Source organism: Manduca sexta, chromosome 12 (assembly GCF_014839805.1).
Source record: "Manduca sexta isolate Smith_Timp_Sample1 chromosome 12, JHU_Msex_v1.0, whole genome shotgun sequence".
Lineage (NCBI taxonomy): Eukaryota > Metazoa > Arthropoda > Insecta > Lepidoptera > Sphingidae > Manduca > Manduca sexta.
Window position 1 is genome coordinate 369403 of NC_051126.1, and position 21283 is coordinate 390685.

At 35.2% G+C, this 21283-nt stretch overlaps 1 protein-coding gene and 1 non-coding gene across 2 annotated transcripts in view; both read left to right on the forward strand.

The window, feature by feature from the left end:
* Positions 1-4242: 4242 nt before the first annotated feature.
* Positions 4243-21283, forward strand: part of LOC115449983 (sodium-independent sulfate anion transporter) — a 36444-nt gene continuing 19403 nt past the window's right edge. The window contains exons 1-2 of the mRNA XM_037437901.1: positions 4243-4347; positions 12551-13354. Coding sequence (XP_037293798.1) covers positions 12907-13354 — 448 coding nt within the window. The 5' untranslated portion in view covers positions 4243-4347; positions 12551-12906. The remainder of the gene's footprint in view (positions 4348-12550; positions 13355-21283) is intronic.
* On the forward strand, positions 9130-9202 carry Trnak-uuu. The gene has a single exon. It is a non-coding gene; the product is annotated as a tRNA-Lys (tRNA).

The window sequence follows — 21283 nt, forward strand, 5'->3', positions numbered from 1 at the left end:
TAATAGATAGCGACTCTTTCTTTCTACAAATTTCACCGGCTGTTATGAATAGTTATGATTGATTTGAAATCAGTTATTTTTCGTTTACTTTTGTGAAATTGGAGATCGTAAATATGGAAACGTAAGCTTTATTTTATTCAGCTACTTTATCTATTTCTATACTATATATTTCCTTTCGATCCGATCCGTTTTTTTATATGAAGTGGGTACCAAAAGAGCGTAAAGAATATGTAAAAGAACCTATACTGACTGAAACACGAAAAATAAATTGATCTGAAAAAACAAGAATCTGATATTAAATAAGTGAAAGGATGAATCTTATTACATCTTTTTAGCGGATTCTGATTCCTCTATTGCAAGTGGCGAAAACACGGGGTCTCCTGCCAGCGCTGCTGACTTAGAAACATTGCAATACCTTAATAATAAAGACATAAGCCTAAAGAGCTTAAATACTTACACTACAATAAAAAAAAAAAAAAATTAAATACACTTGTTTGCCGAGCTCTGCCTCTGTGGAACGACTTTTTCTTATGGGGGTATGATCATGTGGCCTCATCGAAGGAAAATGAGTGATAAGATGTTTGAAGAGCTGGTTTTGTTTAATCTAACTTAAAATTAAAATAATTATTCTTGTGATCTATAATGATGATCTATAACAAACAAATTTAAATTCAAATGTTGTTTTCTTACAAAAGTACTTGTACTTACGAAAGTATTTTGTATCTGGTATCTGAAATACTTAATTTAAAAGTATTTTGTATTTTGTATTCCAGATACTTTGTACAGGGTATTTTGTACATCACTGATATTATGACAATGGATCCTACATATAAACCCAAAAGAAATATTAGTGTCACATTGACTAAATATTTATAACCTCAATGTTAATTTCTACCGCCATTCTACATTGTGAAATACCTGGACTTTATGTGGCGAGCGCAGTGCACTGCCTATTGTGCTTTACAATAAAAATTTTGATGGTGTTACCATGGTTTATAGACAGTCGTGTAAGCAACTGGTTCGTCTCGCCACTTAATTACAAATAAAACGTATAACCCAGTATACAAAAAACCTAATAAAACAATACAATAGGTACCCACATACATGGCTACAAAGCGAGTGACGGGTCCGTCAACACATTCCGTTACAAAAAAAAAACCGCCATACCATACCTTCTACAAAAATACGTTATAAAAACAATACAATACATACGCGTGGCTAGAAACTGCACCTAATTTATTTTACTGTCGCATAAACACAAACGACCTATAACCAATAACAATAATGAGACGTGGCCTTAGGTGCAATGACGTCACCATCCATTATTTAATCATTGCTGACATTTTGCGGACTCGACTTGTGTGGTTTTGATCCTTATTAGATAATACTTAACGGTGACGTAAAATCTTGAGAGTAGGATACGAAATTTTAAATCCAAATATCAAGTTTATTTGACATATTTTTTACTTACACCAAAAGCATGTTATAAGTACATTAAGTAATAAAGGCAAGAGAAGAGGCACAATTAGTGATTTTGTTGTAAGTAATTGGTGTATGTGTTCTTAGTTATTTATAAAATTAAGTAATAAGATATGTTATAGACACGAGTTTTTATTTCAGAGAGTAAATTATTATAATTCTCTTTGGAGTAAAATAGTGTAACTAGGCAAACAACAACATTCAAATATTTACAAAAAATAGAACACATTAAAAAAAGAATATTGGTCACAATAAAGGTTACATTCTACAACAGATTTTATCGGTTGAGACAATCTCTTACAATTAAACGTGGTCCGGAGATAAGGAAAATGGAGGAAACCAAGGACTTTACCTATTTTTTTTATCCTAAAACGCCTAAGGGCTTAAGTGCATCAGATGATCACGAATATGTAGATAGTTTAAATATTTTTTACAAGCTCTCCATCGCACCATTCACTTGAAATAGTGATACTAGCGGTACCTAACCTATAAAAAGATATTTCAAATATGTTATGACTATCTAATTATCAACTTTGTACCCAAGTAAAGCCCAAGAAATAAAAGATACAAAGTAGAATGCAATTTTAAATGAAGCCTGTTTCTTAGCATCTATAGTATAATTACCGTTAGCTTTCTTCACAATGAGCATCATTAATAAGAACCATAAAGACAATTATAATTAACCATATTAAATTATAAACCACAATAGTGAAACTAATTGGTTCTAGTGGCCAAGCTCACCTCGGGTCCAATAAATTACGATAAAAATTTACTGATTACTAATAATCAAAATATGTTTGTTAGTTTGTCGTTCTTTAGGGCAGCAACGGAGCCACGACTCGGATTTTTATAGTTATGTTATAGGCCTTAGATGGTAGTAATATTGTGGTACAGGATAATCGTGATAAAAATACGTGGTCCCTGTATCTACTTGCAAAATTCACTATTCGTCAATGCTTTTATTGTAACAAAAAACCTGCAAGCAGAAAAACGAACAAAAGTTAGTTATTTTTTTCTTCTTCACTTTACTTGTTACTCGCAATAGAATTTTGCGGTCCATTTAGCGTTAGACTCGTCCTTTTTCATATTTTTATAAGGACAGAAATAAGAACGATGACTAATGAATAAGTTCACTAAAATTACACCAATATCGACTCTTGCTAGAATTCAGACGCGACCTCGTACACACATCAGTGAATTATAATTACTTTTTAGTTATGCATTCTGATTGCAAAAATTTTAGATAATTGCTTCAAAAACCTGATTTTCTAACTGTCATAAAAATTCATCACCTCACCCAAATACTTCAGTAAATACAGCGATGAATACATTAATAAAAACATGATTTTCTAAAGAATGTCACGTTATTGTGTTATCGTGTATGCGAATTGGATTTCACGCAATTTTTGTACAAAAGCCAATTGTCTGACGGCACCCAAACGTCGGCCATCTTGGGCGGCCATTTTGTCGTCACGGAGAAGCGACATTTCACGGATAATTTGGCGGGAAACACGGAACTACTGCGGCCTCGCGTCTTCCGCGCCTGCACAAAAACACCCACCATCAGACTAGGAATCATGGATGAGTCTAATTGAATGTCTAAAATTAGGCCTTCGGTGCAGTATTGTTTATAAAAAGTTACCCTATTATGTTACCTAAACAGGTGATCTATTGTTTTAGAACCGAATCGATGCGAAAATGCGACAAGTAGCATGATTTAAAAAACATTTTAGAATATAAAAGGATTCGTCTGTGCAATATTTATGCTGATATACGCATGATGTATCATGAATAAAGAATGTTATTGCTAAAACATGATTATCCTAATCGCTATTGTGCGATTTTTAAGCTGATGTGAAAGTCCGTTAAATCAGAATACCAATGTATTGTATAGAAAACCTTGACGTCGTACGACATAAACAAAGAATAACAAATTCTAGAACAGGATAAAGCAAGTTTCATATTGACTTAGTGAAGTCTGCCAAAACCGTATAAAGCTCATTCGCATTACTTGTTATGACATCAAAACGTTCCCGCCGAGACAATTCGTGTGCGCTTGGTCTCCACACCAAATGCACGCCGATGCATAGAGGGACATTTGCCGCGGCTTTAGGGACGCAGTTCAGTGTGTGTGACCTCGTGTGTCTTATGAGGACTCGAAAACTTTTCCCCTTCTTCCCTCCACCTATCCGAAAGGAATTTCCATTATTCCCACACACCTCCTTCTCCCTAAACCCTCAGAAACAAGTTAGAGGCGCAATAAATGCACCTACATCTCCCACAACCTGTATCCGTCTCAGGATGTGTTAAGAAGTACAGCGCTGCAATATTGTTTGCATATTCCAATCAAACCAATCAATTGAACCGAGAATATCACGGTCCACAGCATAGATTTACTCACCCGTAGACCTATGAAGTGATTCATGTAATAATGAAAAAACCTTGATAGTAGCTACATAATCTATAGATTTATCATAATTGTGATCCACACTCTAGCTGACAAAGGACTGTATACGAATTTCCTGTTCACAAAAAGCTAGGGGTGGCAAAAATTCTCGTAAGAAACCCAAAATTTAAAGTACTGTTCATGATACCTACGATGTTTCGTTTTTTACCATCTGGTAAGTATAACTTGTCGCTGACAAAAAATGAGGTAGGTTAAAGACCAAAGACAAAACAGCTTTGTTGCACCCCTAAAACACCTGCATAGACAGGTCACTATCTTAATGAGATATCTGAGATCCAAGATATTTGAGTTCAGTCGATTGTCATCCGTTGTAATGAAAACTCGTCGTGTAATTTCTTATTAATACTTAAAAAAAAGTGAATTAAAAAAATTAAATACTCTTTGGAAATCGAACTGCGCGGGTGAGTGTATCAATTATCGATTCTAAATTATAAATAAAAATTATAAAAGATAAACGTTAAACGAACGTGTTTAAAAATAAAAGTGTTCTTATTTTGAAATACGTTTGCCAATTACGTGTCAAATACATGACAATAACAGACTTGTTTATATTATTGTTTTGTTTGCAATGTCTAACAGTAAATACAATCACTTATTACAGGTTTCAAATGAGATCAGTCGAGTGTGCTGAATACTAAATGATTTCGCAATTAAAACAAATATGTTTGATCATTATACTTTCATACCTGTCCGCTATTTTTTCGTTTCTAAGAAATGCGCGGGAAGGAGCGTAGTCGCTTCGAAAGTGTTTTTTTAGACTATTTTTTCTTTGCTTGACAAAGGCCTCATTCGCGTTTCTGGTGTAATAAGAGGTTGGTTATAAGCCCACCTTACAGGTCTCATTCGGTTTCTTGGCTGTATTTCCAGTATTTTTTTTCAGTTACATATAATCATCATCAGGTGAGGTGGCTATCTCAAATCTCAAAATATATTATTTAAAACTGCAAACATTCAAAATGAAAACATTATGGAGCTTGATATACATTATAGAGTTATAGTAAAACTAAACAATTCATATGATATTCGTAATAAGTTTATTTGAATTTTAATTGCATAGCATTTCCAGACATTTTTAATTGTATTGAACTACGAAGACTTATATCTCAGGACTTATAGCATTCAGCTAACAATATAAACAGTAACCATCCAAGCTACAGTGTACTACTGCCTAAAAAATAGTGTAGTGCTTACATGCTGCCGTTTAATGATAGAGAAAGATACTATGGTGACGCGTACCCAAACCTCGCATACCTATGAAAAAGGAAACATACAAATACTGCCTTCATAATAATAAAACATCGCCTGTAATTATATCTAGCATGATTTTTTGCCAAATCGGTGCACCCCGAAGGTCACATCACGAGCTCACTTGCAAATTAACGCAATTAAACATTCAATTAACAATATAAAAAGGCCAAAGTTCTGAAAAAACCACTAAGACATAATCGGGTCGGCCACGAGTCAATGTCGACTGGGTGTCGATTCATTTATACATATTTTTTGTTAAGTGTAAGTACGAGTAATATTTAAAATGGTCCGCCAAACAAATATTAAATGGGAGGCGATTGGAATCTGAGATGATATTTTGTAGTATCGTGTATAGGCGACACGGCTAAATGCTAAAATGGAGCTGAAATTTATAAACTCACATCTATATCATAGTTAACCTGGGAGTCAGACTGATGACGCGTAACATTCTTTTCAAATTGCAAATCTTGCCTAAATTTCGTGCCCATCTTCCCACGTTAAGCAAGCTTTTCCTTAATGACATATTTAGTCTTCTTGAAAACGTATTATTAAAGGTTTATGCAGAATTTATTTCCAAATGAGCTTTAGGATCTTTAAAAGATAATTAACTTTTAAAACTCCTAGGGGCAACTAGTTTGATAAATTAAATACCAATAGAAGTATACTATAAAGTTCAGACAACACAAATGGAAAGGAGTTACGTTTTTATGCATAGAAAGGTCAATGTTATCCTTCACGACATATGGTTATGAAAGTACGCTTTGTTTTCGTGTCTGAAGGCTGGGAAGCAAGCAATTATGGCACCTGATAGTAGGTACCTAAGAAACATCAGACAAGTTTTAATGACAGCATGGTGAGCGCATGGCTAAACTAGGAAGGAATCGTGGATTTGGGAAGGATCTTTTGGGAGAGCCATAAGATTAGTAGTAAGGATAAATATCGTTACTAAACGTGCTGGCATAAATCTGCCAATAACAACATCTTTTGTATAAATCTCACCGATTTTAACCAAATACGACAAGTTTAGGTTAAGGTCACAAGTTGTTTGATATAATTACATCATCTAGTCAATAATGATACATCTAAATAAATATCAAAGTCACAAAGAATCTTGAGCTCACACTTATACATATTTGTCTGGTCTTGCATATCGACCACGAGGGACCCACGCCTATTTATAACTGAAATAACATTTTCTGATGATAGTTAATACGACGATCCATTTCCACGGTTTGTAACTCCAGAGATACCTTAAATAAGGGCTTTCGAATAATTATAATAATGGTGATCAATATGTCTTTTGCAAAACTAACTGAATGTCAGAATAAAGAAATACTCTATAGCACCACACAAAGCTGGGCACCCTGAAAGATCAGATATATGTCTACGCCTTATTAAATTAACTGGTAGATCATTTCTTTTTGTTTACTTCAAAAGACGATCTGTTAACCCACCTGATGGTAAGAAATTACTGTTAACTACGCCACAGCCAAGCCGTTGTCCACCATAGATGTATATTATTATATTACGCTCTGAAATATTATTATCTCCGCCTTCAAATAGTGACAATTAGGTATGCGACCAATCTCATGTATTCACATAAATTCACAGTAATATAGGCCCTATGTTCCCAAATACAATACGACTTCTCCTTAACCGAGGCAAACTGCAACATGTCATTGATGTCTATCTCATTTCGTTCTTAATTTCTCAGTTACTCAATGGCTTTAAATGCATTACTTAAGATACATTTCCCTTTCCGGCATTCGTTACCAATATTGTAATTTATATTAATACTAGGTGTTGTTCGCGGCGTCGCCCGCATGATAAACGTTTCTCGCTACATTCCAACATAACGATCATAGATTAAATTGTTTGTTCGCTACGATTACGCGCATTTATACAAGTTGATACCTCATCCTCCCTCAGTAACCTCGGTTTGGCCTTAACAGGCCGCTAATTTTCAAGGATTGCAAGCGCCTAAAACGTTTATCTAAAAGTCCGATGTCTTTATATAGGCCGGCCCTAGCCAGGCTTAACAACGTGGGGTAATGTTAAAAAAATGATATGATTTATGGAGCTTTCTGTAGGACATCAGCGCCATCTGTTTAAACATCCGATAAAAAAATCCAATCCCTTCCATGAGAATAAATTACCTGGATAAAAAGTAGCCTATATGCTTATCCAAGACATTGTCTACTCGTGTGCAAAATCTTATCTAAATCCTTTCCACTATTTATGCGTTTACTTCTAACAAACATCCAAACATTTTCACAAACTTTCGCACTTATATTAAGAAGTAAGATTATTTATTATATTATTAATGGCAATTCTACAAAGTACTTAGCGCATAACTTGTAACATTGTAGCAACCCTGATAAGTAGCTATATTGCTTTGGATTGTATTGATATATCATTAATTTATCTACAACTCTCAACCCTAATTAATAGACACTATAGCCCAAACTTTATCACAACGAAATCCCTTTGTCCAAAAGTGGAATATCAATCAGGTATAAATGGTAATGACATTCAGTTTCCGTAAATACATCCTCGTGGCTCTCATAAAGGCGTGTCCACATCGTAAACCTTGCTCATTATACCGACTTATTTGATCCCCCTATTGACTTACTATTATATTGACTTACTTCATACGAAACGTAGTTTATTATGAATCGACGCGTAATCGTCATAAAAAATATTCTTTTCTTTGATTTTTTTTACTATTTATACAAGTGAATACTGTTGAAATGTATTTACTTAATAAAAATAGTTTAAGCACCTACAGATTACCCTTATATGTGTGTCGTGCAATGTATATCATAAATAATATACGTATATATTTCTGGTCAGAATGAAACGAAAATACGTAAAGTGATTCGATATTTCCTTGTTATACGAATAAATAAAAAACGGTGTAGACAAAATATTTTTTATCTCCAAAATAAATAGGGAAGTAAAATAATAATAAAATTGTTTTGTAAGACGTTATCGGTCTACATCCGGCTCGATAATATTGGCTTTTATTGTTGGAATAATATGTCAATAACATTTTTTTCTATTGAGAATAAAAAATATATATAATCAAACATTTTATACCTTACAAGCGGTATCGTTTATCTGTATTTTTCCATTTAACCAACACCAAGTAGATAATTAACAAATAAATACACCCACACATAAGATAAAATTATCTTGTCTCGTAGTTCTCAAGAACTTTAACGAATCTGTTTAGTCATCTTCAACGAATTAAATCATTCCTATCTTCATAAGATAGATAAAAATGCTTTACACGCTAAATTTCATTGCCTTTGGGAGTTAAGTATGAATGCGACAGTACTAATAAATGACATGGCCTGCCGATAAAGGTGATAGAATCGAGGATAATCAGAGACAGATAATGCTGGGCAAATAAATCACGTAGAAATTAACATAACTCCGCTCTAATCTTTTCAAGGAGTGAATGAGCTCTCGATATTTTTTCTCTACTGCGGAGAACTCGTTTGAAGTGCTCACTATTAATGTTCTTTTTTTAAATCTCTAGTGTGGCTGATGCCTCATATTATGTTTTCTTAACAAATTAATTGTGGACGAAAATTAAAAACAATTTTATCGTTTTTCTGGGATGTTCAGAAATGTTAATTGTACGAAATTATACCACATAAAAGTCTCAGTTACAAGCCTGTACAACCAAAAATAATTAAATTAGGCAACTAAGTAAAACCAACCAATTCCGAACTGTTACAAATTATCGCTGGAAAGAAAAAAATTACTGATGTTTATTTTAAAACTCAAGCAGCGCCATCTAGGAGTAAGAGCATCAATTCATTATTTTATTATTTATTTACTCACTTTTCTTCCAATAAAGCAATTTTCTATTTGATATAGTAAACTATAATCAAAACACATATATAATTTTGTACATTTACATCAGAGCCCGGATAGCTCAGTCGGTAGAGCATTGGACTTTTAATCCAAGGGTCCAGGGTTCAAGTCCCTGTTCGGGCGGCCTTCTTTTTATACTTCTATTACCTATATTTAATTATAATACAAAGTTTATATACCTTTTCCAGAAAATTCATATGCATTAATAAGCAGTAGTTTTAAATTATGATCCGATGTTATTATCATACAAATCTATTAGGTTACTGACCTGTATTCCTATTTTTTGAGTACACGCAAGAATTTATAATTGTATAAATTACTTACTTATTTATAATATTAATATCTAACATTGGTTATTATTCCCCTTTACAGAGTCTAACCTAAATTATTGTAATGAATAGAAACCTAATACATTTCTCTATTGTCTTTAATTTTTCTAAACATACGAGAAATCATAAATAAATTTAGTAAAAAAATATTATTATTTGCCATTAGGATAAAAAATATCTTATTTTTTTTTAATTTGGACGAGCGCGTCACTGGCCTTGTAATACTTAATGACTAGTGGTCGTCTCGTAGTCGAACTTCGTCAAATTTAATATATTTATAACATATTACATATACGTTTTTCTGCACACTATTTGAATTTTATCGAGCCGAATCTCACACTCCTCCGTGCACACAATGTACTCATACTTAAAAGGGGTACTTAGTTTTTTTTCTCATATAAAGTAGTATTAAGATAAAAGAGCGGCGATAGCCTAGTTGGTTGTGGAACGGACTGCCGAGACGAATGTCCGCAGGATCACACTTCTGATTTTGCTAAAAAAATTATGTGTGTATTCTTTGTGAATTATCGCTTGCTTTAACGGTGAAGGAAAACATCGTGAGGAAACCTGCACACCTGAGAAGTTCTCTATAGGAATTTCGAGGGTGTGTCAAGTCTACCAATCCGCACTAGGCCAGCGTGGTGGACTAAGACCTAATCCCTCTCAGTAGTAGAGGAGGCCCGTGCCCAACAGTGGGACAGTATATAATACACACAGTATATCATACAGGGCTGATATTATTTATTAAGATAAAATGCCGCACCAGCACACAGTAGCTCCAACTACAAATGATTAACTATCGCCATGGCATAATCGTTGACTAATCATCCTGAGACATCAGATAACTATTTCCTAAATCGATGTTTGGACATCGATTTGTAATTATTGGTAATTACACCAACCACAACAACCTAAACATCTACTGGTAATGTCCCCCGTATGTGAGAGTACGCCTGGGTAGGTACAACCGCAATGTCTATTTCTGCCGCCAAGCAGCAGTGTGTGTTGTGTTCCGGTTTTAAAAACATTGTAGCCAGTGTCCCTAGTGCACATAATAAGACTTAACATCTCATGTCTCAGGACTGCGAGCGCAGTGGAATACTTTGTAATTCAAGGTGTTGGATGGAGTTTCTCCTGTTTATGGGCGTATCGCTTACCATCAGGCAAACGGCAAGCTCGTCTCGTCATTCAAAGCAATAAAGAAAACCTTCGATATCCACAAGCATACAACAGCTGCTTAGCGGCAGAAATAAAATCCTTAATATAAATTAATAAGTGAGCAGAGCAATATTAAAATTAAATTAAACAATAATACGGATGCGGATATATTAAACCTTCTTACTCACGTGCATAGTAATGTGTTTAATTTAACAATATTTGCTTACTTCCTTTCAGTGCAATATTATCTACATAAAAATAATATTATAATTGTACATTGAATTAAATAAAATAAACAGAGACCTTATCCAGAAATATAGAAGTTTCGCAAAGTAAATTATGTGATCTCGTAACAATAGTTTTAATAATATATATCATTTATTTTTAGTTGTAACCTTGAACTTTTCGGTCCGAGGCAATACAGCCAGTTGTATTAAGAATTTGCCTTAGAGAACTAGATTTGGTACGTTTATTTATTTAAATAACTACATAACAGTGTATTTATTTGTACTTTTCAAATTTGGAATACAGACTGCTATCATTTATCAATGTCCATGTACAAGACATTAAAAACTTAGTTTATGCAAAATAAAAGCGGCGATCTTGTGACATATCGTCTGTAACAGATGACATTACATTACTTCTTGCATATGTAAATAATTATATAAAAATATTGCTGAAAGTCATATTTAGTCGTATTTACATACCTTTTTGTCTTTTGTGAATCGCTTGCTTTAACGGTGAAGGAAAACATCGTGAGGAAACCTGCATACCTGAGAAATTCTTTATAGGAATTTTGAGGGTGTGTGAAGTCTACCAATCCGCACTAGGCCAGCGTGGTGGACTAAGGCCTAACCCCTTTCAGTAGAGGAGATCTGAGTCCAGGAGTGGGACAGTATATATCTTAATGCAGGGATGATATTATTATTTTACATACCTTTTTGTCGAGATTTTCGGTTTCACAACATCCAAACTTTTTTCTCTCTCCGAGATTGAATCCGTTTCAGTTGACAGCTTAGCAGTAGCCAGATAATTATCAAGCTATCAAAGGCAGTCAAATAAAAATATATAAATTTACTATGTCTGCTCACCACAGCAACGATGTAGCGTGACAAAAGCCGCGTCAGAACAGTCCAACATTTTTGCAACAAATATTAAAACCATTGTACTTGAATGATTATCAAAAATTGAATCTCTTTGTTGTTACTAAAAAAATATTTTACGACAAAGATTATTCTTTGGTGCAGCTACGCCTGAATGGTTTATTTCTTAATTCAATAGTGGTGTCCTATATTTCCTTGTATCTTTTTTTATTTGTGAATTGTGTTATTTTTAATTGAAGCTGTGCGTGTATTTTTATTATTTCCCGCTACAAACATCAAATAAAAAATGCCTTTATGTCTACGATGTGATAACTTTAAATAACTAATAATAAAATAATAAGTAAGTAATAATATTAGTGTAGGCACCACCGCATACTCCACGGATCACTGCCTCGAGTTGTGTAAACACTGCTGTAATCCGGTCTCAAGCATTATAATAGTTTTCATCACATGATTTTTGAATCATAATTACCAAAGAAACTGGATAGAGTGAAATACTATGTGACCAAATGTGTTGTTAATAATCATGCAGTAGCTGTGGGGCGCACCCTGGAGCGCTCGTCGATCGCCTATCTTGTTGTAAAAAAAATACAATAGTAAAAAATTCTATTTAAAAAAAGTTATTATTTTAAATCATAATTGACAGTTCTATTTTTATATGGGTATCCAGGATTTTTTATACACCCAAAGCCTTTTGTACGTATTTTCATTCATAAAACACCCCAATGTACAAACTCAACTACACTTCATAATATTTTTCGTGCCACCTGGCCCATTGAAAATAGCGCGCAAATAGTCGTTCGAATGTTCGCGTCGCAACACGAACTCACAACTCACACCTGCGTTTTGTGCAATCTTTACAAAACAACCCCTAATTTCAGAAGCTGATGACCTCCGGTCCGCTGGATTTGCGCCTTTTCGCCACCTGCCGCTACACGACGTGCCTCATTCGCTCCGGCACACTCCGCCGAGCGAGTTGGCTGAATGATACATATTCCGCCGCTTCGAATAATAAAAAATACGATAAAAAAAAATAAAAAAATAAAGTGACTTTAAAATAAATAACAACCAGTGATAGCAATTGAGTTCCATTTTCAAATTCGAAATTTCGAACCATTCCTACGTCTGTGATACAATGGGCCGTAAACCAGTGTTGTGACAAAAACTTATGTGGCGTGTAACATGATGTCTCGCGCGTCGGTATTCAAAACAGTATTTTAATTTGCCTACCTTCACCATGACTAAATACAAACTTAACAATACGATCCGATCGTCGTCGGAGGTGACGTTGACGGCTTACGTGCCGGGGAGCGTGGAGAACACGAAGAAAGATGATAAAGTGTACGATTTACCGATACTGGACACCAATCAGAACGATAATGTAGTGAGTGAAGCGAATCGCAATCTTGACTCGAAGAAGTGTCATGTGTGCCCTCATTCGTGTGAGTTCGTGAAGAATTCGGACAAGCTGGCGGCGTCGCTGGTGAAGGCGGAGTGCGACAAGTTCGGCCTGAACGAGCTGAAGGTGGAAGGTCTGGAGCAGGCGGTGTGCCTGTGCGAGCGGTACAACGGTGGGTGCAAGCTATGCCCGCGGCCCAGCCTCGCGCCCACGCTCACGCTCAGCCTCGACGGCAAGGAGTCCTGCCTCGCCTGCCACAAGTCTACATGCGCTTCCATTTATTCCAGTAAGTGTTTTTTCAATATCGCTATTGATATGGTTAATCATTAATTTTAGTGGAATGTAGGCAATATCGAATTAATATTAATTTATTCTCAGACGTAACTACCATGATCATATAAAAATATGACCGATTTCTTATCCCAATGTAAACACGTTCCGATTTCCGCGAGTATAAAAACTAATTAATGCAAACAAATAAAAACATGTTAATTACTCTTATAGATAGATTATAGCACTGATATAATATAGCGGCGGACAATTGTTAACTTGTTTTCCTTCCCTAAATATGAGTTGAACCCATAACCTATTGCGATATTACGTTCATAATACCAGTTGAAATCAAAATTAAATAATAAATTGTAAATCACAGGCAGGGAACTGATAAAATATTGTGCAAATCGCGAACACCTGTGTAACACAATGACGTTATTTTTATGTATATTCTTACATAAACAATAGTACGCACCTATGTTTGTTCAAATAATAGCTTGGCAAGGTTGTTATTAGAAAAAAGGTGAAATAATCATCAGAAATTATATAAGCGTCTTAGAAAACTAAGAGAATTTAGAACCTACATTTTTTTATTCATAACCGTATAATACGCCAGCACTATATGGTTACAAGGCAACGCTCCTATCTCCGAAAGGATAGGCAGAAGCATATCTAACACATTACCCAACTAATTTTCCTACTTCACATAATGATATCTATACCCATGCTACATCAACCATAAAATCCAAATCCAAAAAAATCACCTGTAAATTGCAATCGTTTAACATGTATCATATCAAACTTAGAAATACCCCTGTTTTAGGATTTACAGCTTTATCCTACCAGCAATAAGGCGAAAAACCTAACACAAACCATTGCCCGACCTAGAAATTGAAGCCAGCGCGTCACGGTTCGCGACCGACGCACTATCACAAGAGCAGTGATGCGATCATAAATAAATAAATTAAATGACGTCACGAAGTCGATTTATAAAGTAATATCTATAGATGGCTTCATCTACTCAAAATTTAGGAATAAATAACATACTTAAAGCAAGCTATCACTGGTTTTCTATGAGATTGGCATTACCCCGGTCGAGCCGGCCCATTCTATACACCGTCAGCGTCACTACCACTTCAATGTGTTATTGATCAACATCAGACGTTTGAAATATGATCTATTTGTCAGTCCGAAATACTTGACAGTTCAATGTTTGAGTGATTGTTATTTATTATACCGTTAAAACAGTTATTAGATATATTTATTCTTATTTTGTTATAAGAGGAATATATTACGGTCTCCTTTGTGAATTTAGAAACTATTATATTCTATGTAGATTGTAGAACTATAATAATAAATGCAGTATATTATAATGACGATTCAGTGTTTATAACTGAATCGAAAGACGATTACACGCATTTTGAACTTCACTGTAATAAATATAACGTCCATGTTGCCGTGCTAGGATCTGGGATAACAAAGCCTACATACTTACTACTTATATGAATGCCGAAATTTGTGAACACGTTTGTATATTGTTAGATAGAAATCGCTGTATAGTCTATGCATTATACATTTATATATATAGAAACAAACAGATAGATTAAACCCTAGATTACTCTTTATCCCATAAAAGAAAATAATTAGGGAATTTTAACTTCTTTTACACACTGACAACACGCAAAATCTTAAATACGAATAATATAAAAATCAAACAAAATAATTACAATATCATTGATGATATCAGTGCGGGTAGTTACGAAAGTACCGCATCACAACGCGTCGTGGCTCCGCACGTGCGTGACCAGCGCCTGCGTTACCTGCAATTACTGCTATTGGATAATTACCGACCATCGCGACTAATTAGGTGACTCGCGACCTGGTAAACAATGTGACCTCATGGGGTTTCCGGTATTGCAAATATATAAGACATAATACATGCAATACGATATTTTGAAATCGACAAATACGATTTGTTTTGACAGAAAATATCGGTTGCATTGTGCATAACTTGGCTAAAGAAACTGGAAGCTCCGCTATTTTTCACAACTTGCAAATAAATACGATTTATCCGGCCGAAGAAATTGGTACCTAGCATTGTAATAAAGTACAAGACAAAAAAAGACGAAGCCATAAAACCTACAGATTCCCGCATAGGACAGACCTACAGTTTGCGGTCGTCTGCGTTTAACGTTACGAAACTCCATGGAGACTAAATACGCCAGTGAGCGCTAATGAACTGGATTATACGCGACACCAAGTAGGGACACATTGATGTCCGGTTGCTATCTCTGTCGGCTTGATCGCCTTTCCATGCCTTACAAGGACGTTGTAATGTTTATTCTAACATGGAATACTCGCTTTTGCCAACGGCTTGGTTTGATAACTATTATAGCATACGAGGATAATATATCTATTAGTGAAAGGATTCGCAGAATCAAAGCAGCATCTTCAGATATTAGTCCGTCCAAACAAATATAAAACAGTTTCAAAATGTGTTTAGGTCAAGTTTACTGTACTGAGAACAAACATGCAAAAAAGCAGTGGCGAAGCGTCCATATAACCTGATTCCTGCTGGCTTCCCTTTATGTAGGATCTTCTTATCATTAGAACGATTTGCAACCCCATTTATGCATATTAGTATCTACGAGTTGTTTTGCGGTCCCTTTCGGAAAATTTCACCTTTCGCCACTGCAAAGAAGCCAGCATATTGCAATACCGATAAGTCCTTGCTGATATTTAAATCTGATGGGACTGCGACCGTGCACTTGGTAAAGTAGATGTGGTTGGTTTTAACGAGTCCTGTTCCAGTATCAGCCTGTGTATATCCTATAGGACAGGATAGCATAATCCTAGAGAGCACCGAGGGTCGTTTAGGTCGACAATATGAATAAATTACACTGCAATTATTACATATGCAACGTACTCAATCTCCCTTTTTAGAATATAAAATAAACTCATGCACCAAAGAGCACACAGCACCATTTTGCTCAAATGTCGCTAATCGTTGTGACTAAGTTTCTCTCTGAATAATTCAGGAAATAATTTTCCAAACACCACAATAGATCTTCTGCAATCATAGGCAAAGAGTACCCAAGGCAATGTAACCATAAAAATAATAACAATAGTATATAAAACAGCCCACTTGCATGCCATAGCGGAACCGTCTCACCAGCCTTTGATGTTTTCGAACGATTGTCTAAACAGTTCATGATAGGATCATTATATGAGAACAATCATTGTGCATTACTTATAAACAGCCAATGGTATTTTCATAGAAGGCGAGTGAATATGTGCATCACTGAGACATTATTTATAAGTGCCCGTGAACAAAGAATGCGTTGGCGAATTGGGTTTTGGAAATGGGACCAGCCTGGCAAAGCTATCTAATTTTGTTTAGATAAAATTGCTTTTAGAATAGCACCATCCGTTTTGGTATAGAAAAGACCAGTAAAAGAGAAATATTTACAAATTATATTTTCAAAACCTGGTAATGAAAGTGTTGTTATTTTTTCTAATGGTAAATAATGTACTTAATCGAAATAAAATGCTGATTAGCGAAAGACGATACAACCCTGATGGCCGATTTAAACCGAGCCAGTACACCATCTGACCATGGAATTCGACTTGTCAATACAAATCATTCTGGCGGTTTTTATGGCAGATACAAGAAATCCAGAAAAAGTTACCAAAATAAAAATCTAGAAGCAACAGAACAAATGCACACGACGTCGTCACAATTTAAAAAGTGACTTTTTACAATATTCTCAATTTCCTGTGATTTGTTTGTAAGAGGTTAATTAATTTTTTCCTCTAATTGAGAAGTCAAGGCAGCCAACCAACTGGCGCTTCCTTCTCCACCCTCGATACGTTTTTACGTTCGCTTTTTATGAAAGTCACATCAATGACGTAAGTGTGTCTAACCACTATAGTAACTTCAATGTTAGTTTGTTTAGTAAATTTATTGATTCTTTGAGGTTGCGGTTCTTACGGTGATATTATTGAAAAGTTATAACCGGTCACTAGTGTGACCACTAGCTCAGAAAGCCAAAGAAATGATTCATCTGGCCTAATTGAGGACGCCCAAAAGAAAAAATAGGAAAGGAATAGAGATACAAAATTTCACTTTACATATTGTACACAACACAAACCGCATGAAACCAATGATCATCCGTCCCCAGCGCGATTCTTTCATAATTATGTAAGCAAAGTCTATAAATAGGTGATTATAACCAAATTGTCCTGATAGTAATACGATCTCACGCCCCCGACCTTGCCGAGCGTCAGTCGAACCACACATGTTAAGCCCAGCCAAGCGTGCCTTGACGCGACCTTAGCCTAGCGCACTGTCTTCTAATGAAGAACTACCGGCTGTGGTAGCTTAGGTTATGAAACCAGTATAATCAAAAATTTGTGCATCTTCTAAAGAGATCCTTAGCCAACTAAGGAACACCTTAAATTAAGGGTAGAAGTTCAATAAGTACGTTAAATCAGTTGATAAGAATCTTCTAGACAATGTATTAAGTTGTGAGAAATTCACTCGTGAAATAACTATCGCTTAGTAACATAGTCTTACCAATCTTTATAAACGTTTTACCACACGACTCGTTGAAGTTCCGTTAATACAGTACACAGTGGTTCATAGGCGAAATAGTATGTGTAAACATAATATATGACTAATAGTTGTTCTGTTGTTTTTTTTGTACGGTAAGTGGCTAGTGAATGAGACAAAATTGTTTTGTGTATTCCTTATTCAAGTTTATCGTTTAGAATGGTTTTGAGAAGTTATTTGATTCGTAATTTAGATTTAATTATTATTTAATAAAATTCTTTTTAGTTTAAACAGCTCTTTTGAATTCATTGTACGTGTTTCTTACGGACCTATTTTTAGAGCTTGTATGTTCAGGAAGCAATATCAGCAAATCAACGTTTTTTATAATGCCTTGCGCTATAAATATTGGCATTATAGATGCAATACTTGCTTTACGACTGGTTTTGTTACATGCGTAACATATTAATATAACTTCACGATTGTATCCTTGAGGGGGTAGACCACAACTTATATATAGTATCCATTGTTCTCCACGCTTATTTCTAATATATATTGAGGCAAGAGCTCATAAAAGTGGAAAGACCTATCGACAAATCACAAAGCATATTAACGAAATTCTTGTTGTTTTAAATTTAAGCCCTAATTGCTCTATACTAGACTAATGAAGTTATAAAATCTTAAAACCCTCTAAATCCTAAATCAGCAGGAGTTTAAAGTAGTAGAGTAGACAAAATCCGTCATACACCCAGGAACAGGATTCTCATAAATTCGACATTTAAGTATTTTTAAAGGCGAAAGTCGAAGGAAACCGCCAGCTGTGGTAGGAAACTGATTTTAAATAAAAATAAATATTGTTTTATTCATTCAGATAAATATCTGCGTAATAAATACAAACTGTTTAGTACTTTGTAATGCCATTTTTAGATACTATTTATGGCCAGACGTGCAACGTACGTCTAGCACGAATTTTTGCATTATATTAAGGATTTCGTTTGAGTAAATTTATGTATGAGAATATGAAAAAATGTTCCGTGAACATTTTGGAATAAAAATACGGCAGCATCAACATTGGGCGCGTGTAAACATTAAATAGTTAATCGTGTAACCATGATAACAGTAAGCTCAAAATATATGGGAATCAGTAGTATGAAACATTTTTTTAAATGTTGTATTGTCAAACAGTTATAAAGACACCCGTATTCAAAAACAATACTATGGAGAAGCTCACTGCGCCGGAAAACACATTGTCAGCATTTTCATAGTTAAGATTTGTTCAGCTTTGATAGTCAAGTTTAACTGAAGCAAAGTTGTATCTGAATATTAATAAATCACAAAGCCCTTATGCCTGCGCTTTTCAAAGGCTATTATCGCGAAAGCACTGACAAACTTATTATTACAGCATTGCCACGGAGCAAACGTTACTTAACAAAGTACGGACTTTGTTAAGTAACGTTTCTGAATACGGGCCAGAGATATAATAATACTAAAATATTTATTCCAAAAAAACTACTATTGAACAAACACAACTAAAGCAATAAATACAATAGAGAGTACAGATCATGAAAATGCAAAAAGTGTTGTTGAATACCCGGCATTTAAAAAAAAAATTACTTGAGTTATGCTTATATGTTACGTCGGATGCACTTATTCTGTTTGATATTACATTTATTAGAATCGAGTCGTGGAATCAATTAGTTTATCTTCATAACCTTTATTTAATTTTCCATTTGTTATTAATAAGCTCAAGCCTCACGACTGTATTGTTGAAGGAGTAGGTAGAGGTGTTACTGATATCCCGAGTATGATGCATCCATTTCAAGATGATATAGAAGAGCCTAACCTTGTATTAAACACAATATTCTTGTCGTTATATTTGCATAATTGTGACGACTTAACAGGGGTAAATAACTTTTGTCAATCGACCCTCTATCTGACCCTAACTCTATTCTATCAGGTCCAGGGTGCCACTTTGTTCAGCTCGTATAAAAAAAATCCAATCCCAGGCTTGTCGCGTATTTCTCGTATCGTATGTAACTCTTTTCATTGTCTAATGTGAAAGACCCAGAGCATCACTGGTATCACAGCCAGCACTACATTTAGGATAGCGCAGATTGAAAACACATATCACGCCTTTATCCTTGAAAGGATAGTCAGAGGTACAAGGCACTCATTTTTTGCCATTTGTGTACCATGACGTGAAAGGGAGTGAGTCTATAGCGAAAAGAAATTATCTCAAACTCCAGGCGACTGACATTTAGCAATCCGACCCGGGATTCGAACACGGAACCTCGGAGCTGTTTATCGCGCGCGCAATAAACAAATTTCTGCCTTACATTTATACTGCGTTTGACGTATTAATTTTTTGCCTTCGCTACAAATATGTAAATTACATCGCTACGGTCATAAGAAGTCGACAAGATTACCTCACCTAATGAATTAGTTCTTACTAATTACATGTCAAATATACCACATATTTCACAAGAAACTAATTTAAATGTAATCACAATGTGTCATCAAGGTAATATAGCACGATGCATCATGAAATGTCAAAAGTTAAGTCGGCGTGTTCAGCCTAAATCCTGTGAACTCGTTGTTGCTACTTTACTTGATGCTGCTAGACTTAAAGTCGCTTAAATTCTTTTGTACAGCCTAGTTGGGAATAGAACGGTCTGCCGAGACGAGTGTCCACAGGTTCAAAACCCAAGGCACACGCTACTGACTTCTCGAAGTTGTTGTGTATTATTAATCAAAAACTGTTCGATTTAACGGTGAAGGAAAGATTATCATGAAGACACCTATATACCTAAGAATTCGATTTTCGAAGGTGTGTGAAGTCTGCCAACCCGCACTAAAGGACCGTTCAAGTATTACGTAACGCAATTTTTTTAAGATTTCTACACCCCCCCCCCCTCCCCCCCCCCCCCCATGTAACGCGCGGTAACGTTTTCCTGTACGGCCCCTCCTCCAAAAGTTACGTAACTCTAAAGTGACATTTTTTTATGTAATATTCACTATTATTTTACGCAAAATTCCAGAGAGTCGCTAAAATACGTTTGTTATTGTTTTAAAATAAAAAAAAACAATGTTACATAACGCATTGTACGAAAAAACCCCCTCCCGCCCCTGTAACACAAAATTGCGTTACGTAATACTTGAACGGCCCCTAAGCCAGCGGTGTAGACTGTCCCAAGAACCTCTCAGCAATGGACAGTATAATACGGAGCTGGTATTACAAGGGTGTTTCAATGAAAAATATTCTATATCTGCTAGATCAGATGATAGGTCTAATGGAAGCTAATCTGTTTATTCTAATCGCCAAACAGTTTGTTGTTGCAGTTTGAGCGACATTAAAGCCACATGATTGTATGGTATGCAGTATCTTGTTATTGA